General features: G+C 34.8%; 5 protein-coding genes and 1 pseudogene across 7 annotated transcripts; all 6 read left to right on the forward strand.

The window, feature by feature from the left end:
* Positions 1 to 400: 400 nt before the first annotated feature.
* Positions 401 to 1086, forward strand: LOC129877882 (calcium-binding protein KRP1-like). The gene has a single exon (XM_055953416.1). It carries the CDS (start codon positions 459 to 461, stop codon positions 942 to 944), a length of 486 nt encoding a protein of 161 aa, XP_055809391.1. The 5' UTR covers positions 401 to 458; the 3' UTR covers positions 945 to 1086.
* A 145-nt stretch (positions 1087 to 1231) lies between these two features.
* LOC129875860 (G-type lectin S-receptor-like serine/threonine-protein kinase At4g27290) lies at positions 1232 to 3720 on the forward strand (annotated as a pseudogene).
* LOC129877883 (G-type lectin S-receptor-like serine/threonine-protein kinase SD1-1) lies at positions 3720 to 4950 on the forward strand. Its single transcript, XM_055953417.1, has 2 exons — positions 3720 to 3907; positions 4260 to 4950. Exons 1-2 carry the CDS (start codon positions 3764 to 3766, stop codon positions 4563 to 4565), a joined length of 450 nt encoding a protein of 149 aa, XP_055809392.1. The 5' UTR covers positions 3720 to 3763; the 3' UTR covers positions 4566 to 4950.
* Positions 4951 to 6398: 1448 nt separating this feature from the next.
* Positions 6399 to 7085, forward strand: LOC129877884 (calcium-binding protein KRP1-like). The gene has a single exon (XM_055953419.1). The coding sequence runs from the start codon at positions 6544 to 6546 to the stop codon at positions 6895 to 6897; it is 354 nt and encodes a 117-aa protein (XP_055809394.1). The 5' UTR covers positions 6399 to 6543; the 3' UTR covers positions 6898 to 7085.
* Positions 7086 to 7325: 240 nt separating this feature from the next.
* On the forward strand, positions 7326 to 12492 carry LOC129877880 (receptor-like serine/threonine-protein kinase SD1-7). Of its 3 annotated transcripts, XM_055953414.1 has the most exons (8): positions 7326 to 8250; positions 8344 to 9181; positions 9360 to 9470; positions 10194 to 10339; positions 10921 to 11131; positions 11230 to 11467; positions 11547 to 11697; positions 11796 to 12492. In XM_055953414.1, exons 1-8 carry the CDS (start codon positions 7906 to 7908, stop codon positions 12093 to 12095), a joined length of 2340 nt encoding a protein of 779 aa, XP_055809389.1. In that variant the 5' UTR covers positions 7326 to 7905; the 3' UTR covers positions 12096 to 12492. The 3 variants fall into 3 exon arrangements, with proteins under 3 accessions (XP_055809389.1, XP_055809388.1, XP_055809390.1); XM_055953413.1 differs by having other exon boundaries at positions 7326 to 9181; XM_055953415.1 differs by lacking the exons at positions 7326 to 8250; positions 8344 to 9181; positions 9360 to 9470; positions 10194 to 10339 and adding an exon at positions 10357 to 10718.
* Positions 12493 to 14403: 1911 nt separating this feature from the next.
* Positions 14404 to 18403, forward strand: LOC129877387 (probable NAD(P)H dehydrogenase (quinone) FQR1-like 1). Its single transcript, XM_055952885.1, has 4 exons — positions 14404 to 14542; positions 16512 to 16605; positions 17622 to 17884; positions 17977 to 18403. The coding sequence occupies exons 1-4, from the start codon at positions 14520 to 14522 to the stop codon at positions 18206 to 18208; spliced, it is 612 nt and encodes a 203-aa protein (XP_055808860.1). The 5' UTR covers positions 14404 to 14519; the 3' UTR covers positions 18209 to 18403.
* Positions 18404 to 24236: the final 5833 nt, after the last annotated feature.

Below are 24236 nucleotides of genomic sequence, written 5' to 3' on the forward strand. Positions count from 1 at the left end.
CTTTGATTTGATCAAAACATTTGGAATTATATGCTTTTTCATTTGTATATATTTCTGTGGAAGACATTTGATTCAATAGAAAGTAAATGCTTTCCCATATATCATAAAAAGAAATCTAAACATTTAATCCAAAGTATTAAAATCGTTAAAAATTAAATCTGTCAAGTTTAAATCTCGATAAATCTTTATTCATAAGATATATGTCACACAAACGCCATCACAATTGACTTCTCACTTCCAATATATTTTCATTATTCTTTGAATTAGTCGATCAAATGACTTTTAAATATCAAATAATTATTTTTTTTAAAAAAACTTTTTAATTATTTTGAAAAAACTTTCAAAATGACCAAAATACCCCTAATATGAAAAGAGTCAATTATGGAAATTGGTTGGCAATTTCTTCATAGCAAAAAAGCAACTTCACGTTAAGCTCACTGTATCTTAGTTGTTTTCCCATGGTTTTTCCCCTTCCCAGAAACCCCTCTTCTCTTCTATATATTATTCTCCACCACACCCTTTTCCTCAAGCACAATCAATTTCTTGATTCATCTCTCCAATTTTCACTTTCTTTAATGGATAACACTACTTCAAGAAAATCCAATTTCAATGATTTCTTGCCTTTTATGGCTGAAAATCTTGGTGGGGATGGTTTAATAGGTGAGCTATGTAAAGGGTTTCAGCTATTGATGGATATTGATAAAGGGGTTATCACATTTGAGAGTCTCAAGAAGAATTCAGTTTTGTTAGGGTTGCAAGATTTGAGTGATGAGGATCTTAAGAGTATGGTTAAAGAAGGGGATTTTGATGGTGATGGGGCTCTTAATCAGATGGAGTTTTGTGTTTTGATGTTCAGATTGAGTCCTGAGTTAATGGAGCAATCTCAGTTGTTGTTAGAAGAAGCTCTTCATCAAGAGTTTGTAGATTCTGAACTTTCTTTCTAACATTTCAGTATTTAGGTTTAAAGATTCTGACTTTTTGTTGTAATTTTTGTCTTTTATACTTGCCTCTAATGAAAACATGTAATACATTGTGAAAACTTATACAGAAAGTTGAATTTAATTGGAGAAACAACTTGTTTATTCAGTTCTGTTCATTGTCTCTACCAAAGTTTTTTTTTTTTTTTGCCTAGTAATTTAACCATTTGATATCCGAACCTCACTGTTCGATAAATTCTAAGCTGAAACTTTTCTTAGAATTTTCCGGTAAATGCACACAATGTGGATATGAAATGAGCTTTAATGAAGAACTGGGGATTCATATAGTTGATCCCGGCTTGTTTGGGATTGAGGTGTTGTTGTTAGTGGTGTTGTGCAATGCACAATGCAAAATCTTGATGAATAAGGATAAAGGGGTTGGTTTGATACGTCAGCTGTGTAAAGGGTATCAGTTATTGATGGATAGGGATAAAGGGGTCATCACATTTGAGAATCTCAGTTTTTGTTAGAAGAAGCTCTTCACCAAAAATTCAACTTTTCATTGTAACGTTTGTCTTTTATACTTTCCTCTATGTAAACATGTAATACATTGCAAAAACATATACAGAAAGTTGTACTAATGGAGAAACAACTGGTTTCATCAGTTCTCTCAATTGTCTCTGCTGTTGAGTACTTTTTCTAATAATTCAATGATATTCAACCATTTGTTACCTATTATGGAATATGGCTGAGAAATTATGCGGGGTTGGTTTGATAGGCAAGCTGTGTAAAAGGGTTTCAGTTTGATATACAGAAAGTTGTATCTATGGAGAAACAGCTTATTCCATCAGTTCTTTCAATTGTCTCTACCAATGGGTCTTTTTTCCTTATTTCCTAATAATTTAACCTTTTAATATCCAAACCTCACTGTTCGATAAATTCTAAGCTGAAACTTTTCTTAGAGTTTTCCGGTAATGCACATGATGAGGATATGAAATGAGCTTAAATGAAGAACTGGAGATTCATATGCCGACCCTGACTTGTTTGGGATTGAGTCGTAGTTGTTGTTGGTGTTGTGCAATGCACAACTCAAAATCTTTCTCTTTCTTCCGAGTTTCGATGCCTCTTCTTCCTCTTCTTCTTCTTACGAGTAATCACAAGTATTGCAAGTTAATGGCATATTTTTCTCAGCGTGTGGAATATAGGTATAATTGGAATGAATTTAGAGTCAATGAGTCGATATCTTACTAGTCACTATCCATGGAAATAAAGACCAAGTTAATGATATTTCATAATCATTGCATTGACGAACTAATAGACTGTCAGTTAATACAGTTCTACGCTAAGTGAGCCAAATCTTGTGGCTGTTCTCTCACCAAGATGAGAGCAGGACCACACATGTTATGATAAAAGTCTTATAAGTTATACACTGAAATGTCCTAAAGGTTTGCTCAGACTTTGAATAGTCTTAGTTACAAGAATGCATCATTTACTTCCATTGAGTAATAATTAACAATTCTGTTACTATTAGACTTTTTTGAATCTGTCAGGCCCTTCCCCGGACCCCGCGCATAGCGGGAGCTTTAGTGCACCGGGCTGCCCTTTTTTTTTTTTTTTTATATTCTGATTGGGAATAGACTCTTATTAGCTAGCTAAATGCATCATCTTATGGAGATTTCCATCTGATTTCAAACTACTATTCTTGTTAGTTGTTATAAACCCATGGAAGTTCTTTTGTTTATTTCCTTTTGTGCTTGTTTACTGGGGAGAATATGTGCAGTGTCCCATTGCATCAGTCAATCTCAATATCTAAGTGATGGCGAGAGCTTAGTTTCTGGGGGAGGGGGGGGGGACTTTTGAACTTGGTTCTTTAGTCCAGGCAGTTCAACACGCCGGTACTTGGGCATTTGGTATAAGAATATTCCTGTCATAACTGTTGTGTTTGGGTGGCAAACAGGAAAACCCCGATCAAAGATCGTACTGGAGAACTCACGATAAACAGCACAGGCAGTATCGTGGTTACCAGTAGTAGGACTAGTGGTGATATTTGGTCAACAATTCGTTCAAGGATGCTAAATCTCCTGTTTTACAGCTTTTAGATTCAGCTAATCTTATCCTAAGAGATGAGAAGGGCACTAGCTCAGATTTCTATCTGTGGCAGAGCTTTGATTACCCTTCTGATACACTGTTACCTGGAATGAAGCTTTACAAACGGATCTTGATAGAAAGCTGGAACTCAATGGACTGGTGGGAGGGATGCATTCTTAGCAAGCCATTTAACTGTCAGAATAAGGAAGTTTTTGTCAAATTCTCTGGGCTGAAGCTACCAGATGCCACCAAATCTTGGGTAACTGGTACACTGAATCTTCAAGAGTGCAGGGAAGCATGCTTCAAAAATTGTTCGTGTATGGCTTACTCAAACTCAGATATCAGAGAACAAGGAAGTGGATGTCTCCTTTGGTTCCACGATTTGATTGATATTCGGCAGGTTCCAAATGGTGGGCAGGACCTGTATTTACGGATTGAGGTTTCAAAACAAGGTCCGTGTTGGTCAAAGTTCTTCCAGATCATCGATGGAATTGCACGTGGTCTTCTCTACCTTCATCAGGATTCAAGATTGCGCATTATTCACAGAGATCTGAAAGCAAGTAATGTGTTGCTTGATGCTGAGCTGAACCCAAAAATTTCGGACTTTGGTTTGGCAAAAACCTTTCAAGGAGATCAGTGTGGAGACAACACGGAAAGGGTTGTTGGAACTTTGTAAGTTTAAACTAGCCATAAATTATATCCACGACACATCCATATCCGTCGTGTAATTTTATTAGCTGATCATATGCCACGGCTATATGGCTCCAGAATATGCGCTCTATGGTCTATTTTCAGTAAAATCTGATGTCTTCAGTTTCGGTTTGCTATTGTTGGACATAGTAACCGGAAAGAAGAACAGATGCTTCCGTCATCCACATCATCATCACAGTCTTATAGGATATGTAAGATTTGAAGAAGTTCCAGTTTCTTCTTTGTTTGAATGATTCAGAAGTGGCAATAGGCATCCAACTCTGAGAGAGCACATCTAGACACCTTAATTTGGTCTCAACCGACAACTTAGGACTCCAACTCGTCTTTACTGTATCTTGTGGATATCCGACGCTGACGTGACACATAAATTTTGGAGGTGTCTAAATGATCATTTTGTAAGTTGGAGTTTTCAACTGACACAATGGACACAAGTTGAAGTGTCTAGATATGCATACACAAAATTGGAGTGCTTAATTGCCGGTTGAAGCCATGTTTGAATGTTTTGTTTATGTAATATGCCTTTGTTCTTTATTCCCTTTTCAGGCATGGAGAATGTGGACGGAAGGGACACCCCTTGCGTTAGTTGATCCCTCGTTAGAGAACATAAGCTCCATGTTGGAAATATTGCAGTGCATTCATGTAAGTCTGTTATGTGTCCAGCAGAGTCCGGAAGACAGACCAAATATGGCTGTTGTGGTTTTGATGTTGAATGGAGAGAGTACACTACCACAGCCAAGACAACCCAGTTTTCTGAGAGATGTGATACCAACTGAAATTACTTCTATCAGGTCTGACACTGACTCTTGCACTGCAAATGCAATTACATTTTCCTCGTTCGAGGCTCGTTAGAGAACCTCTAACGGTATTAAAACTTGTTTTGTTCTGCTTTTACTTTATTTGGTAACGATGATGACATGAGTTGATCTTAAATGAAGCAGTAAGGATTCATATAGTCGATCCCCCTGTGTATTCCAATTCTAAATACAATCTTCCATTTATCTACCACTTTTGTTCTTGGTTTTCATTGTGCATAGTTCAATTACTGTTATAAGATTCAAGAAAGTGGAATGAACACTCTTAACTTTGGGTGAAAATTAATTTCCTCCTCCGACTTTGAACAATAGGCCATTTCTATGAAAAAAATTCTCTTGAATTTTACTTACTTCATCAAGAAAATCCAATTTCAAGGACTTTTTTTAATGCATAATTGCATAATTGATCTCGTATGATTGCTAGGGGGCATTTATGCATTTGAATATTTAATAGTTAAGACTGTTATCATTCAGATCTTAACTAACATCTTAATATTCAGATGTGTATTTAGATTCAAACCTCTAAATCTTAATACACATCTTAATATTCATATGTGCATTTAAATTCAGACGTCTTAATCTTAATAACATCTTAATATTCAGATGTGCATTAAGATTCAGACGTCTTAATCTTAATAAAAATAAATGAGGCCTTAGTCAAGTTTAAATGCAATGAATTTTCACCTCTCAGATATACAATGATTTTTTAAAAAAAAAAAACTTGGTGCTTTCTGGTTAATAGTGAGAAAATGATCTTCTAGTTTCACTTGTAATTTAAATAAAAGAAAAATGATCCATACAATTTCTTTATACATATTTCATATATTATTTTTTGAATATAAAAAAGTCGTATAACTAAAATTACATTTGTAATGAATTTTAAAATTTAATCTCTCATATCACACCGAAAAATTATTTTTTATGAACATAGACGATTTGAATAATAATAAGAAGAAAAGAATCTATAAAGATCTTGTGTGTTTTGTGTATAGATTTATTGTGTTCTATCCTCCTATTATATATATATATATATATATATATATATATTGAAGCAGCTAGAATTTTCATTAAGATGGTTCAAAATCTGAAAAGTAGACATACAAATTAGTTGAAATGTTCGACATTTACTATATATACATAAAAAATTATTTTAACTATGTATAAATAATATAATTTTCCACCGAATGGGGTTTAGCCGAACCCCCCTGAACTCAAGGTGGCTTCTCCACTGTATATATTACGTAGTTTATCATTAATTAAGAGTTTTCTATTATATATTGAGAAAGATACACTTTGATACATGTATTTTTTGCTAACAGATATACTAAAATAGGGAGAGAGGCAAGCAAGATGGGGAGGGAGATGGGCGAAATTCGTATATATCCCAAATAAATGCGAATCACACTAGATAAACACTAAATACATGTATTTGTATGTATTTGACGTGATTCACATATATCTTAAATACTAGATACATGCGAGAGTGGCGAGCGAGATGGGAGAGAGGTGAGAGAGGACAGCGAGATTTGTTATGTATCCCAGATAAATGCGTATCCAGTTGGATATAATATATCTAGAACAAATTATACCTAATTTTGACGTCATGTATCCGGAAATACATGTATATGAATGTATCTGGACATACAAAAATATGATAATATTCGTAATATTACAAACTAAAATGTATCTAAGTAATTAATTTCTAAATTGGTAAGATTTATTTAAGCCCAAAAAATATCCGGACAAATAACATTATTGTTATAAAAAAAAATTCAAAATGACAAATATACCCTTGGTATGTGTAGACAAGACCAAGATTAGAAATTGGCAGGCAATTTCTTCCCGACTGTCGGGCCAAGTAAAGGCAATTTCGCGTTAAGACTGTATCTTAGTTGTATTTCCATGGCATTTTCTTCGAAATCCCTTTCTACCGTCCAAATTTCTCCTATATATACAAATCTCCACAACCCCTTTTCTTCATCCGACAGTTTTACCAATTCAACTTTCTTTCTTCAATGGCTACTTCAAGAAAATCCAATTTCAATGATTTCTTGCCTCTTATGGCTGAAAAACTTGGTGGGGATGGTTTAATTGGTGAGCTGTGTAAAGGGTTTCAGCTATTGATGGATAGGGATAAAGGGGTTATCACATTTGAGAGTCTCAAGAAGAATTCAGCTTTTTTAGGGTTGCAAGATTTGAGTGATGATGATCTTAAGGGTATGATTAAAGAAGGGGATTTTGATGGTGATGGAGCTCTTAATCAGATGGAATTTTGTGTTTTGATGTTCAGATTGAGTCCTGAGTTGATGGAGCAGTCTCAGTTTTTGTTAGAAGAAGCTCTGCATCAAGAATTCAACTTTTCATTGTAACTTTACTTTTTTTATTATTAAAGATTGTGACTTTTTTAGTCTTTTGTTATACTTACACATTGAATATATATATATATATATATATATATATATATACAGAAAGATGGATCTATTGAGGAAAGACACTTGTTAGTTGTTTGCTTATTGAGTTATCAAATGTAGTTTGCTGCTACTTTTGTATTCTTCTCCTTTTCTTGCTGGTTCTGGATTTATTCTTCTAGTATGTCTTTGTTACTTTTGGTTTCAATTTGACTTAGACACGAGTTTAAGAAAGTAAATAATACTTTTTGAATTTTGTGATTTTGCGGATTTTGTAGCCTTAAACATGGCAGTGGAAAGTTGAAATTTAAAAGTTGTCGAAAAAGAAAAAAAGATATTCTTTTTGAAAGAGACTAAAAAGTAAATATTTGCTCTTTCATAACCACTTTGATTCGCAACACTTGAGCGTACTTCGGAAACAACCTTTCTACCTCCGTGAGGTTGGGGTAAAGTGCGTCCACTCTATCCTTCTCAGACCTTACTGGTGGGGTTAAATTTGGATATGTTGTTGTTGTATGTCTTTGTTACCATCTGTATCTTTCTTTTGAGGTGGTTATTTAACCAACCGAGGAATCTAGACTATATAATATTGTTACCTTGACAATGATATTTGCCTACTTTGACTAGTAAAAATTGCTATTTGAATAAAATGATAAGCTGTCAGCTCATAAGTTTACACTGAAAAGTCCTAGAAGTTTACTCAGCCGTCGAATGGTCTTAGCTAGAAGAAAGAATAATTTACATTTCCTTAATAATCACGAGCAATTTTTCTCCTATTAGATATCTTCTTCTCACTTTTCTACTATAACTTTTGGACAAGTGGCACTTGTCTCTTATCTTTTTCCCCTGGCAATTGTTGTACAGTAATGAATATGTGTATTTTGATTGTGTACAGAATGGGAAATCCCTCATATTAAGACTTCTTACGGATTGGTAACGACTATTCTTGTAAGCTAATGTTATAAACCTATGGATGCTCTTTGGCTTATTCCCTATTACGCTTGTTTACTTTGTTCAATGGGGAGAACAAGTGCAGTGTCCCATACCATCCGTCAATCTCAATCTCTAAGTGATGGTGAGAGCTTAGTTTCTGAAGGGGGAACTTTTGAGCTGGGTTTCTTTAGTCCAGGAAGTTCCACGGAACGGTACTTGGGCATTTGGTATAAGAATATTTCTGTCAGGACTGTTGTTTGGGTTGCAAACAGGAAAACTCCAATTAAAGATCTTACTGGAGAATTGATGATTAACAGCACAGGCAGTATTGTGGTTTCCAGTAAGACTGATGGTGATATTTGGTCAACAAATTCATTCAAGGTACCTCAAGCAGCTGTTTTACAGCTTTTAAATTCTGGGAATCTTATCCTAAGAGATGAGAAGGTTAGTAACTCAGATGTCTATCTTTGGCAGAGCTTTGATTACCCGTGTGATACACTGTTACCTGGAATGAAGCTTGGATGGGATTTACGATCTGGTCTTAATAGGCGGCTCTCTGCGTGGAGGAATTCAGATGACCCCTCCCCTGGAGAACTAAATACTGGAATAGAGCTCCATGATTATCCCCAGGCAGTTATAAGGAAGGGCTCCAGGAAGTACTTCCGCAGTGGTCCATGGACTGGAGAGCAATTTAGCGGTGCTCCTGAGTTAAGGGTGAATCCAGTATTCGATTACAGCTTTATATCTAACAAAGATGAAGTGTACTACACCTACCAACTGAAGAAAAAGTCTGTCATTTCAAGGTTGGTGTTGAATGATACAAGCTCTTCTCAACAGCGGTATGTGTGGGTGCAAGCTGATCAAGCCTGGCGGCTCTATTCATCAGTGCCACGTGATTATTGTGACACCTATGGCCTTTGTGGTGCGAATGGAGTTTGTGTAATTAGTGACTCACCTGTTTGTCAATGCTTGGAAGGTTTTAAACCAAAATCACCAGAAAGGTGGAAGTCGATGGACTGGTCACTGGGATGCATCCTCAGCAAGCCATTGAACTGCCAGAGTAAGGATGTGTTCGTCAAATTTTCTCACCTGAAACTACCAGACACTGCCAACTCTCAGGTAAATGGTACTATGAATATTAAAGATTGCAGGGAAGCATGCTTGAAAAATTGTTCGTGTATGGCTTACTCAAACTCAAATATTAGAGGACAAGAATTTGGATGTGTCCTTTGGTTCGGTGATCTGATTGATATTCGGCAGATTCCAAATGGTGGTCAAGATCTCTATATAAGGATTGAGGCTTCAGGACAAGGTACTTCTTGAATTTTAGAAAGCATGCTTTTGTATTGGGTTCAAATAAATAAAGATTATCCATTTCTTAGATCTTGTGTCAATCCATTACTACCCGATCTTTATCCCTTTCTTAGATCTTGTGTCAATCCATTACTACTCTATCTTATTATTGATAGCATTTGCTTTTTCTTTAACAGCTAAAAGGCGTGTGGTTAAAGCAGTCTTAATTAGTATAACCACAGTGGCCGTGCTTTCTGGGTTGGTTTTCTTCTGCTACTATCTTTCTCGGAGGAAGAAGAAGGATAAAGGTGTGTGTGCAGAACAACTAATTCAGTGTTGTTTACAACTACAATCTACCGAATTGATTGATACACTGGAGAGAGTTATGATGATTGTATTCCTCAAATTGCTGCATTCTATTTTACCTCCTTGAATTGTAGAATATTACGTTTCTTCTAATTCCATCAAATGTAAATTTAACAATAAGCAGTTTCTTGTCTTATTTTAGCCTGGAGTACAATTAGTGGCAATGCTTGACCTCCTTCGAATATAATTGGTTATATTCCACTGGCCATTTAAGATAGTTGTTGGATGACAAACTTAGTTTATGTATTCGTGTTGGGTATTTCACTGTTTTAGGTCTTTCATTCAACATTCATGTTGTACTTATTTGATTTTCGTATCTGGAAGCTATAATTTTCAATATAACTCTTCAGTTGATGGTATTTCAATGAAATACAGTCCATGTTTGCATCAACTTGATACTCGCTTGGACTCTTTAGATTCTTTTGGAAGTACACTTTTTTCTTCTTCATTTGCTTATTTGTTTTCTTTGATGTGATTGTTATGGCTGTTAGGTTCATATCATTGTCAGTTGAATACTTTCTTTTTTTTGTGAGCTGGTTTGATTCATAGTAGGTCTAGAACCTGTCGACGGAGTTTGTGTGCTTATTTTTTAAAGTTTCTAAGTCAGGATCCTATTCCAGAGAATATGACTGATATTTTATGAATATCCACCATCTTGATAACAGGGATAGGTGGAGAAGAATACACCAGTGTAGGTCCAAAAGTGGACCTAGAGCTACCATTCTTTGACTTAGCAACCGTAGCTCGTGCTACTGATAATTTCTCAGTAAACAACAAGCTTGGTGAAGGAGGATTTGGACCTGTTTACAAGGTAATCTTTAAATTTGAGAGTTCTGCCTTAATGAAGCAGAGGAGAATCTTGTTTTTTTGGTGGAGGGAGATGGGGGGAGAGGGAACAGAAATATGGAAAGGAAGAAAAGAAAGAAGAATGGAAGATGTAAATACAACAAGGTGTTAGTTCTCACAAATGTTCTCATAATTATCATTTCTTTATGCTAATTGTCATTGTTGTCTTTCATCTTCATTGTTCTGTGTCTAGAAGGTGCACAAGTATTCTGATTTCAGAAACAAAACGAATTGTTACACCTAAATCAAGGGTTGAAGTAGAGATGGAGGTGTGCGGTAATGTTAGATGGTAGTTGTTGGTTGCTTCAACTGATGGTTATCGTGCTTACTTCAGATAACTCGTGGTGAGAGACATTGGTTTGAGAAATTGGTAGGGGTTTACTAGTTGAAGCTAGAGTTTGGCTAGTTCTCTCTTTTAAGTTTTAGATCTCTGCTGTTTGTAGATAGCTCTGCTTGTCCTTTCCCATGGACTACAAAATTTCTCGAGAATAGAATATCCTGATTTTGTACCTGGATTATGAGCTTTCTCTGGTTTGTAACTTTCAGGGAACACTAGAAGATGGACAGGAAATCGCTGTGAAGAGGCTTTCCAAGAGTTCCGGACAAGGAGTGAATGAATTCAAAAATGAAGTGAACCTGATAGCAAAACTTCAGCACCGAAATCTTGTAAAGCTTGTAGGAAGTTGTATTGATGATGAAGAGAAGATGTTGATCTATGAATACATGGCTAATGGGAGCTTGGATTCGTTTGTTTTTGGTTTGTATCTTTAGAGAAGAGTTACTTTATTTATCTCGTTAACACTGAATGGGAGTTTTTAGTTAGAGAATTGGACTAACTTAAATCTGAACCGACAGATCAAACAAGGCGGGAACAATTGGGATGGTCAAAGTTCTTCCAGATCATCGATGGAATTGCGCGTGGTCTTCTCTACCTTCACCAGGATTCAAGGTTGAGAATTATTCACAGAGATTTGAAAACAAGTAATGTGTTGCTTGATGATGAGCTGAATCCGAAGATTTCAGACTTTGGTTTAGCAAGAACTTTTCAAGGGAATCAGTGTGGAGACAACACAAAAAGAGTCGTTGGAACTTAGTAAGTTTAAACAGGACGTAAATTACATCAACTACACATCCATATCTGTCATGTAATTTTACTTGCTGATCATTTGCAGTGGCTATATGGCTCCAGAATATGCGCTCTATGGTCTATTTTCAGTAAAATCTGATGTTTTCAGTTTCGGTGTGCTATTGTTGGAGATAATACGCGGACAGAAGAATGTATGCTTCCATCATCCACACCAACATCAAAATCTTATAGGATACGTAAGATTTGAAGAAATTCCCGTTTCTTCTTGTTTGAATAATTCATGAGCAGTACTTCAAATGCATACAAATTGTATATTTCCGTCTTCCCTTTTCAGGCATGGAGATTGTGGATCGAAGGTAGACCCCTCGAACTAGCTGATTTCTCATGTGAGGACTCGAGTTCTATGTCAGAGATATTGAGATGCATTCACGTCAGTATGTTATGCGTCCAGCAGAATCCAGAAGACAGACCGAATATGTCAGCCGTGATTCTGATGTTGAATGGAGAGAGTTCACTACCACAGTCAAAACAACCTGGATTTCTGATAGATTTGATACCAACTGAGTTTACTAGTACCAGACCTGATTCTTGCACTGCAAATGGAATTACGTTTTCGTCTTTTGGGGCTCGTTAAGCTGACCACTTAACACACCCTCCATTTATTTACCATTATTCTTGGCTTAAATGAAGCAACATGGCCAGTGAGGATTCATATAACCGGCCTCCACTTCCATAGGATTGACGCGTAGTAGTTGTTTGTTATTCTTGAGTTTCATTGTGCATTAGTCCAATTATGTTATGTAGGAATTTATTGAGATTCATGTCCAATTTACTGTTATAGTTTCAAGAAAAGGAAATATCCATTCCAAGAATATGATGTAAAATATGTACTGGATTATCTTGTATTTATATTGAAGGTATCATTATGAAATTTGGTAATGTGAGACAAAGGAAGAAACAATACATTTTTGGACCCTCCTATCAATTCACAAGTTAAAACATACAATATTATTCATCATGTGATCTTCTTACTTTTCTAGTATGTTCCAAATAATTTTTAATTATAGAATTTATAGATAGAGAATTGTTTGTGATTTATTTTAGATCACAAGTTTAAAAAGTCTACACAATTAATTAGTCATCATACGGCACAGTGAATCCACGTTCGAAAGATATCATATCAAAGTCGTACAATTACGTCTTTGAAATGTTGTTATTTTGTTTATCATACAGGCGATTTTGTTCTTTTTTCGGAATTCTTCTTTGACATCTACAATATAGATTAGAGGTATTTAACTCCCAAAAGGTTTGGAATTGCGATTTTAAATTCTTTATCTTAATAGTTAATACATTTTCCTTTCTTCTTAAACTTACGTAATTTGGGCTCTTGGGAACAAAAATGAGTTATATCACATAAAATAAGATGAAAGAATTTCTTTATTTAATAATATTAGAAGTATTTTACGAGTTAAAAGAAATCCAATCAAGAAAAAAGCAAAGGACCAAAAACATAAAAGAAGCTTTAATGAGTGAATGATTGAGAAGTTTGGTAATGCTGCAAGTGCAAGGCAAGAAATCATGGGGCATGTCATATATCCATACCTAAAGAATGGAAAAAAAAAAGAGTCAAATATTGCCTTGTTTTTCCTCTTTGGTAGAGCTAGTCAAACTTATCCACTCATCATGCCTTTTCTTGAATTTCCAAGTTCTAATTTGTCCACATTTCCTTTAGATTATTAACTAAGTAAAGTAGTTTTTATTTTAGCGTCGATTAAATTCGAATTATGCACTGCAGGATCTATTCGGGGGTGACACTCCCAACAAGATTTTTTTTCATACTTAGGATTCGAACCCGAAATCTCTGATTAAGAGTGAATCAATCCCACCACTGCACCACTATCCATATTGATAACTAAGTAAAGTAGTTGATAAGTATACCCCTTCGATTCACATAGTTATAGATATCACGATCCAAGTGAAACGGATTTGTTCATTAGTCTACATAGGAAATTATATTAAATAATTTTTAAAATGGATGATATTAAACTTTTAACCTTTTTTTACTCCATGTGCAATCCTTTAAGGTCAAAAGTGTTGGCATGTGGCAAAACTTATTAAATTTGTAGTTTTATTCAAGTGCAAGCAGGGTAAAAGTTTAAAATTACTCACTTTCATGATCATTCTGTAAATCACCTAGTCTATGCCATCTTTGAGCTAAAAAATTCACCTATCATGTAAACTTGTGTTATGATTTATAAAATTCTTCACATTTTTTTTCCCATTTTGATGCACAATCGTCTAATAACTTGTTTGGATGGTTGTTACATAGCGTCTTTGTTTTATATACGGCATTGTATTGTTTTGATGAGTGCAAATAAATTTTATCGTTACGTAATGCTACACATCAGCAATTCGAAAGATAAATTTATAATGTCATAAGAAATGATTTAAACGTACAGTTATTATTAAAAAACTTGGAAATAAATAAATAAAATTATTAAATAATAAGTAAAAATAAATTACCGCTGACTCAATATTCTCATAAGACTCTAAAATAAATATAATTTAAAATTATTTTCAAGTTGAACCTCTATTATAACTAAAAGACAAAAACTTCTACTTTTTTCCCCCTAAAATCAAGAATAATATCAAACAAAATATATTTAATAAAAAATAAAGTTATTAATTTTTAAAATATATTGTAAATGATCAAAAATAATTTGTGATGGTATGGGTGGGATCTCGGGTTCCAACAATTAGAAACGAAAAAAATCCTCTTGAAAATGCTCATCTTAGAAACGAGTTTTGCAATACATGAATCAAGTTCAATTGGACAATGCTCCAAATAAAAATAGATCATACAATGCACGCATCAAATTTAATTGAACTTTAATTGCCCTTTAATATTATTTTTCATTCCGCATTCAATATCTACACTAAATCCGATTAATTTGGATTCGTGTCCCGTGACTCTTACCATCTTTTATATAAACTATAAAAAGAAAAGACACTTGTGGTTCTACAACTCTTCTCTCAAATCTTCCTTTCTAAATCGAAAATGGCTACCAAAGTTTACATAGTGTAAGTAATTATTATTTTTCTATCTTTTTTTGTCTTTGAATTTCATGCTGTTTATTGGGAAAAAAATTGATAATAATTGTGTGCGCCCTATTAATTTTGCATTTTAATTGGATGAATTTCAGTGTTATTAGTTGATTCGTTTTTTTTATGGGTTAAATTCAATTTATCAACGATTTAGCGTTAATGATGTTAATTACATGCAATTCATCGTTCTCTAATTTAGTGTATTAATTGAAGGATCAGATTTTAGCTTAGCTGCTGCTGCTAAATTTGCGTAAATTGTTTGCTGGATACAGATGATAAAATTGTGCATTGAATTGATTTAATTTTTTTAAAAATAAAAAATAAAATTCGAATAGTTTGATATTGAGGGTGGATGTTTGTATTTTGAGTAGTAGATGTGGCTGCATTCTGTGTCTCAGCTTGAAATTATGCATAAAGTGGTGGATCGGGTATTTAGATGTTGTGGGTTTTGTGTTTAAGATGTGGGTTTTGAAGGATCCAGAATTTAGACGTTGTGGATTTTGAGTTCATAGTGTGGATTCTGTAGGATCAGGCATTTGAGACGTCGTGGGTTCTAAGTTTAGAGTGTGGGTTTTGGAGGATCCGGGATTTGAGACGTTGTGGGTTCTGAGTTTAGAGTGTGGATTTTGGTGGATCCGGGATTTGAGACATCGTGTGTTCTGAGTTTAGAGTGTGGGTTTTGAAGGATCCACGATTTAGACGTTGTGGGTTTTGAGTTCATAGTGTGGGTTCTGGAGGATCGGGGATTGGAGACGTCGTGGATTATAAGTTCAGAGTCTGGGTTTCGGAGGATTCGGTTTTTTAGACATTGTGGGTTCTGAGTTTAGAGTGTGGGTTTTAAAGGATCCAGGATTTAGACGTTGTGGGTTTTGAGTTCATAGTGTGGGTTCTGGAGGATCCGCTTTTTTAGACATCATGGGTTCTGAGTTCATAGTGTGGGTTCTGGAGGATCGGGGATTGGAGACGTCGTGGGTTCTGATTTTAGAGTGTGGGTTTTGGATTTTTAGACGTCGTGGGTTCTGAGTTTAGAGTGTGGGTTTGAAGGATCCAGGATTTAGACGTAGTGGGTTCCGAGTTCATAGTGTGGGTTCTGAAATATAAATTTAGCTTGATCTTAACAGAGGAAGAGATTAAAAGTTGTTAAATTTAAATATAAAACTTGTTTTCCACATATACAAATTGAGATTAGAAGTAGTTAAATTTGTAAACGAAGTCATGTGAGGGATATTAGAGTTAATTTGTCTAGCATTGATTGTATTCCAGAGTGAAGTTAGATTTGTCAGATAGCTACCACAATATTGGTAATAGGTGTTAATCCGAGATTTTGAACCATCTTGAATCTAATCATTTTTAACATTCTTGTCTGTTTATGGATTTGGTTTCAGTCACATTATCTTAGTGTTTCAATGGACTACATAAACTTTAATGAAATGTCTATCCTAGAATTCAGACATTTGAGAAAGAAACATTCTTATGTTGCTGGTCATTGATTTTATGAGAGTTGGTGCTATTGTGTCCACATTCAAGATTATCTTCCGACTTTGTTTCCCATTCTAATGTCAACGGAGTCAGATTCATAATAGTTCTTCGGAAGTTTATTCATGCACTCCCCAAGATATGCCTTGTATCAAAGAGGATCTGGCTATAGTAAATTTACAGCCACGTGGTACAGAAATAATGTCAATATGTTACCAAGTTTAGAGCCTAAGGTTGTAGTGTTAGCTAGAGTTGAATTAATATATGAAGTTCGAATGAGAGCTTTGATGCAATTCAATTTGACAAGCAGTAATAACAGCATAATAAATGTCCGGAGGACAGAACAAAGTTTAATCTGATTGGAAGAGGGACGGATTGCTTTTTTCTCAAAATTTGAAGTAATATGAGTTATTACGAACCTTTTATTTCTCATCCGTTGAATATAGCTAACATTTTATTTCTTCAATAGATATTATTCAATGTATGGGCATGTGGAGAAACTAGCAGAAGAGATAAAGAAAGGGGCAGCATCTGTTGAAGGAGTTGAAGCTAAATTGTGGCAAGTAGGTGCTGCTTTGTCTTTTTTATATCTTTCCATTTGGAATGGAAAATTTACATTAATCTAATCTTGAGAAAGTATCTGCAAGTTGTTGCTATTTACAAATAATGAGCCAGGAAGTACAACAAGTTGGTAGTCTTAGTTATTGCTTTGTTTTGGTTACCCCTTAACAACTCTATAGAGGTTTTCTTTCCAAGATGTTTCATGTTAGTATAAATTTGACTAGCTTTAAATCATCCTTCTTCTTTAGTATACATGTTTTGCTATTGGAAGGTGCAATGTTGCCGGAGCTTAACTTAGCAGGGCTCAGAGTTGTAGCTCGTTTTCTTTTATATATATCTACAAGGGCATAAGCTTTGTTTTGTGAAAGTTATTGTAATAGAACTCCACAAAGCTATTGGACTCGTTCTTCTCGAGTGGCTGTGGACAGGCTGTTTTGCTGAACCTTGTAAATCTGATCTCTGCTGTGTGTTCTCTCTCATTCACTGATCTGTCCTAACAACCTAGATCCTTACGCATGTGGGTCTGGTAAAGAAAGTTTTCGCAACTTTCACGAAACTAAAGCGATGGGCTGAATGTAAGGACCGTATTTAAGTAAACCAGATTGGTGTAGGCTGATGAAGGAACAACTTGATCTCTGCTAATTTTCAAAATTGTTTCTTCCAAATCTGTTTCATATTTATTTTTGGTTGTAGTTGTTTCTATTTGATTGTTTTCTCCATTTTTTCGTCACTGTCAGTAAGGAACTGAATAAGGAGTAAACAAACATAGAAATTAGGGAAAGCTAAGAAAAGTTCAGTGCCAGCATTAAGCGACGCAGAACTACAATGAAGTGGCTTATGCTAATCTAATACAAAGTCAGTCGTCAAGCTTAGAAATTCTTGATTTTTGGAGATTACTCTCTTTCATGTGAATAATACAACTGGATCATTCTCAATGTCATTTTTGCTGGAGTCTGCAGTTTTGCACATTGCTTGATCATATTCTTCTGTTAATGAAACATACCATTTTGTGGCACAGGTACCTGAAACGTTATCGGAAGAGGTGCTAGCGAAAATGAGTGCACCTCCAAAGAGTGATGTGCCTATTATAACACCTCAAGAACTTGCTGAAGCTGATGGTTTCATTTTTGGATTCCCTACAAGGTTTGGAATGATGTCCGCTCAGTTTAAAGCATTCCTTGATGCAACTGGAGGTCTATGGAGAACACAACAACTAGCTGGCAAGCCTGCAGGCATATTCTATAGCACTGGATCCCAAGGTGGTGGGCAAGAAACAACACCGTATGATCTTATTTCACATAAATTCATATGACTAAACATGATAACTGTCGTTCTTTTCCTTGGTATTGTTTTTAACCTGAGGTATATGGTAGGTTGACTGCTATAACTCAGCTTGTTCACCATGGGATGATCTTTGTACCTATCGGATACACTTTCGGTGCTGGCATGTTTGAAATGGAGAACGTGAAAGGAGGAAGTCCATATGGCGCTGGAACATTTGCTGGTGACGGCTCCAGACAGCCATCTGAGCTTGAATTGCAGCAGGCACATCACCAAGGTAAATACATCGCCGCCATCACCAAGAAACTCAAGGGTGCAGCCTAATTTCTCCTGCTAAGATATTCTTCTCATTCACACATTTCTTCTAAATACATAATTTATCTCTGTGATTGTTAAAAGTCAACTTTTTTAAAATGGTATGGAATCTGTATGTATCTGATTCACTGTAATTGTGTGTGTCAAAAGTACCAAATTATGTTTAATGGTTGCAAATACAACACAACTTGAATATTGTTTATAGTGAGTGATTGATTGAATGTAAAGTCTCGTCTCTCGTGGCGTTTTGGATATGATTTTGTTGAGATTTGAAGTTCGGAAGATGGAGTTGTGTTTGGATATGAAAACATAGTTCGAAGTTTCTCGAGTGAAAACTTGAAAAATGTTACCTTGTTCACAAGTTATGTTGGGGTGGGCACAACATTGGTACAATAATAATTTCACCATCTTGCTAAATTGGGTACAACTTACAAGTCTTGTAGAATTGAAAAAACTTTGTGTTGTTCAATTGTTCACAAGTTTCGCCGAACAGACAAGACTTGGTAATATCTTCGTTTTATCTATCTTGTTGAATAGACCCTTGTGGTTGGGCCCTTTCCCGGATCCTGCGCATAGCGGGAGCTTTAGTACACCGGACTGCCCCTTTTATCTATCTTGTTGAACTATTGAAAAGTTACGCTGGATGGACAAAACTTATATGTGTTATTCAATTGTTCACTAATTTTTTTAAATCAAAGGGTTACAATTTAATTATCAACCCACAAAAAGGACACTTGATTAAATTGGTATAATACAAAAATGTGCTCTTTAATTTAGTTGCAGTTGATATCTATGTCTTTCAATTTTGGGTGTGTATAAGTAGACACTTAAACTTGTATAAAGTTGAACAAGTATACACACTCGTCTTACATGGCAATTAGCCGATATACACTTGAACTGATTTGTATTATATTATGTAGGACGCATATTAAGTCATGTTGGACAAGTGTGTTTACTTGTTCAATTTTATTCAAGTTTGAGTGCCTACATGTATACGTCTAAAGTTGAAGGGCATAGATATCAGTTGATGTCAAGTGAAAGGACACATTTATATATTATGTCGATTAGATTATCTGGCCTTCAGATTATAACAAACTATACAGAAGAGTAAAATTTAGATAGGATGACCAGTTCTTGAGTCCGCTGTGAGTTTTTAGCGACCATTTGAAAAATATTAGGGAAATAGCCATATTTACATGTTAAAATAAAATGCGGACAAAATACCCTACTTAAAATTACTGAAGAATTTATAAAGATTTGAACTCCATGAATTATTTTTGGATTTTAAATTTATAAAAATTTGAAACCTATGAATCATTTCTTGGTTTTGAAACTCCAATAAATTGTCGAACCCCCATGAGTATTAATCCTTTCTTGATTTCCACTTGTTAATTCTTTTGGAGGTACTTTTGTTCAAAATTAAATGTTATTCCATCTGTTTCGATTTATTTGTCTTACTTTCCTTTTTGATTCGTTTTAAAAAAAAAAATTATTTCCTAGACAACTTTTTAATTCTAATATCTCACATAACATATTTAAGACCATATAATTAAATAATATTTTGATACATTACACATATTTTAAATTTAAACTTACTAAATTTAAATTATTTTTTTTCACTCCATGTCCAAACAAACTAAGAGGGAGTAATAACTTTTAAATAGTTAGCTAATATTTGATGAAAAAGTTAAAAATGGCTATTTACCTACTTCAAAATCAATCATTAAGATTACAGAAAGGGGGGGGGTTTTGTGGAAAACAGTAGGCCATATATCCCTAGCCTTTTCTATTTTCTACGCTACATATATATATAATCAACTTTCATCATGATTATAATGTTTCTTTACTAATATCAAAGTAAAACCCTAAATCAATCATTAAAGAGAAGACCTTATACAATTGTAAATTTCATAAATATATTTATATAAGAGGAAACAAATACATGTGTTGTGATGATGTCTGAATGAGGTGATCCTCATGACCAAAAGAAAAAAAAAGATTTTTTATCGGTGTTCGATATTTATATTGAGATTTAACTAAATCTTGATTCACATACAGTTAAAAACAGTCATTCTCAGAGGCTCAAACTTGATCACACATCATCTATGGTTAAGGATAAAGAGATCTCAACCATCTTATCACAACTCATATTGATGAGTAAAAAATGTTATAATTCCTTATGTTCTATACTATCATTTCATAAAAATAAAAAAAGATTCTTCTTTTTGTTTATAAATATTATTTTAATATTTTGAGTATTAACTAGTATGACTTATAATATTTTTCAAGTATGCGAAATTTATTTAGAAAAAGACTAATTTTTTTACAAATAGTAGACAACCCAACCATTTATTAATGGTTGTCATTATCATAGGTGTGACTCAAATTACCATTCTCGAAGTCTTTTAGAAAACTTTTTGGGCCAAACATGTTCTAAGTCCAAATTTTTCTTTCCGCCATTTTTCTTATCATGAATTCCTTGACATATTACACATTTTTCTTTGGTGTGGAACCATCGGTGGCCCTCTAAAATTAGCATCAACTTTTACTTAGACATCTCAACTAAGCTTTGTTCATTTTAGGCACCTCAAGTAAAGCCTCAGATGTGTCATTTTGACACTTTGTGTTGACTTGGCACATTGCGTGTGTGAAGGAAGTGAATTTCTTGCTTAATTTCATTGAACTTGATCAATATATACAAATTACAAGATATGTTAAATACAAAGATTGATACTAATAGTTAAAACTAAGTAACCTAAATATATGCTTGCTATAAATATAAAAGTACAATATTAATTAGAATATATTCAAAATATATCATTAAAGGCATAATATATTTTAACATATTCTAACATATGCTTGCTATAAATACAAAAGTACAATATTAATTAGAATATATTCAAAATATATTATTAAAGGCATAATATATTTTAACATATTCTAACACACACCTTCAGTCGAAGCGGGAGGTTCTCGTATGCTTAGACTGTCCCGGAAATCATTAAATAAAATGCGCGGAAGTCCTTTTATGAAAATATCAGCAATTTAATAATGGGACGACACATGAAGCACACGTACTTCGCCACGAGCCACTTTCTCATGAACGAAGTGAATATCCATCTCAATGTGTTTAGTGCGTTGATGTTGAACTAGGTTGCCGGATAAGTATATCGCACTCACATTGTCACAATAAACTAGGGTAGCCTTTTGAATGGGACAATGCAACTCTAATAGTAGGTTTCGAATCCAGCATCAATCAGAAACAACATTAGCAACACCCCTGTACTCCACATCTGCACTACTACGAGAGAGAGTAGGTTGCCGTTTGGAAGACCAAGAGACCATATTATTCCCAAGAAAAACACAATACTTAGAAGTGGAACGACGGATGTCAGGACACCCACCCCAATCAACATCTGTATAAGAGATAAGTCGATTAACTGAAGATTTGTACAAATACAAACCGTGGGTTAAAGTACCCCCTGAAGATAGCGTATAATACGCTTGAGGGCACACATGTGCTCATTAGTCGGAGCATGCATATGAAGACAGACCTGCTGCACGGCATATGAAATGTCTGGCCGAGTGAATGTGAGATACTAAAGAGCACCTGTAAGACTACGATACATAGTCAGATCATCATACGAAGTATCTACGGTTGCACTAAGTTTGGACTTAGTGTCAACAGGAGTAGGACAGGGACTGCAGTTAGACATTACAGCACGTTCAATAATTTTTGTAGCATATTGTGTCTGAGATAAGAAGACACCATGGATGTTACGGGTGGCAACAATACCCAAGAAGAAACTCAGAAGACCAAGATCTTTCATAGCAAATTCAGAAGATAAGAGAGCCATAATATGCTTACGAAGATGGTCAGAAGAAGCTGTAAGAATAATGTCATCCACATATAACAGAATATAAGCAATAGCAGAACCATTCTTGTAAACGAATAAAGAGTGATCTGACTTACTATGAGAGAACCCAATGGTAGCCACAAAATCAGCAAATCTTTGGTACCAAGCCTGAGGAGCTTGTTTTAACCCATACAAAGACTTTTTCAGAAGGCAAATATAATTTGGAAATTGTTTACTACAAAAATCCATGGGTTGATGCATATAAATTGTTTCATTGAGACGACCATGTAAGAAAGCATTCTTGACATCCATTTAATGAATGGGCCAAGATTTAGAGAGAGTAATGCTGAGAACTGCTCTAATGGTAGCCAGTTTAACCACGGGGCTAAATGTTTCATCACAATCAATGCCCTGCTGTTGTGTATTTCCGTTACCAATAAGACGAGCTTTGTAACGCTCAAAAGAACCATCAGAATTATGTTTATGATGAAAAATCCACATAGACCGAATAACATTCACATTAGGTGTCCTAGGCACTAATTTCCAAGTATTATTTTCAATTAAAACATTAAATTCATCTAACATTGCACTTTTCCAATTATGATCACGAAGCGCACTAACAAAATTTTTTGGGATAGGAGAAATATCAGTAATGATCGTAGTGTGGTAGTTGAAAGAGTATTTGGGATTGGGTTTAAAAATGTTGTTAGATGCACGAGTGGTCATACGGTGTGAAATAGGGTTAGTAGGCCTAGAAGTGGTGTGAGAAGGGGTCAAGATAGCTGGGCTGGGTGTAGGAGAAGCAGCATGAGGTGAGGTGTGATCTGGGCCCGTGTGAGACTGCGACCCAAATTGAGGAAGAGAGGCCGAATTTGTTTTGGGCTGCACAGGTTGGTCCGGTTGATTAGGTAGGTTAGTTTGCAATGTAGGTTGAGTGGAATTTTATGACAAATGATATATTAAATGGGAGTTAATAGTGTCACTAAAAATATCATAATCCGAATATTTTATTTTGTGAAGTTTGGAGAATGGAAATTCAGTTTCACCAAAATGAACATGACGACAGATTATGATTTTACCACTTAACATGTCATAGCATTTTGAACCACGGTGATTAGGAGCCGGACCTAAATAAGCACAAAGAGTGGACCTTTCTTGTAATTTATGAATAGTAGATGAGGGGAATAATGGGAAACATAAGCAACCAAAAACACGCAAACCCGAATAATCTGAATCACTTTGATATAAGATTTGAGCGGGTGATTGGTTATTCAATACCTTGAAAGGAATGATGTTGAGAAGATATGTAGCTATGGAGAGTGCATGATGCCAAAAGGATAGTGGCATGGATGCATGAGCAAGAGGAATTCAGATGATATTATTGATGGATTTTATGTGTCTTTCGGCCTTGCCGTTTTGAGGAGATGTATGAGGGCATGAAAGACAAAAAAAGCATGCCATATTTCTCAAAAAATTCCGTAAAAATTCCATTTATGTATTCCGTATCATTGTCACACTGAAATGTCTTAATATTACGGTCAAATTGAGTTTTGACTAAAGCATGAAAAACTAAGAAAAGGTGTTTGACTTGAGATTTCTTGGCAATAGGAAATGTCCACAGAAACTTACTATAGCCATCAAGAAAAAGAACATAATAACAATGGCCGAAAGTACTAACAATGGGAGAAGTCCAAAGATCGCTATGAATAATATCGAACGAAAGAAAAGTATATGAAATCAAATCATAAAAAAAGTAGCTTAGAATGTTTCCCAAGAGGACAAGAAGAAAAAAAAGTTTTACAAGCCTTATTACAATCAATAAATTTTTTACTACAAAGAGACTTAAGTATATTATCACCAGGGTGACCTAGACGATTGTGCCAAATATCCGAAGGCAAAGCAGTAAAAGCAAATTGATTGGTGGAAGAAACGGCTTGAGAGTTGGAGAAAAGTGGATATAAGTCTTCAGTTCTATCATATCTCATTAGTCTGTTCCCCGTCTGTAAGTCATTAACAGAGAAACCAAAAGGGTCAAATGATATAAAAACCATATTATCTGTGGTAAACTTATGAACTAAGACTAGATTTTTGATAAGTTTTGGAGCATGTAACACATTGTTTAAGGTAAATGGTGAATAGGGTGGGGGCAAAATAGTACGACCGTGATCAATAATTGAAAT

The sequence above is a fragment of the Solanum dulcamara genome, chromosome 12 (genome assembly GCF_947179165.1).
Source record: "Solanum dulcamara chromosome 12, daSolDulc1.2, whole genome shotgun sequence".
Lineage (NCBI taxonomy): Eukaryota > Viridiplantae > Streptophyta > Magnoliopsida > Solanales > Solanaceae > Solanum > Solanum dulcamara.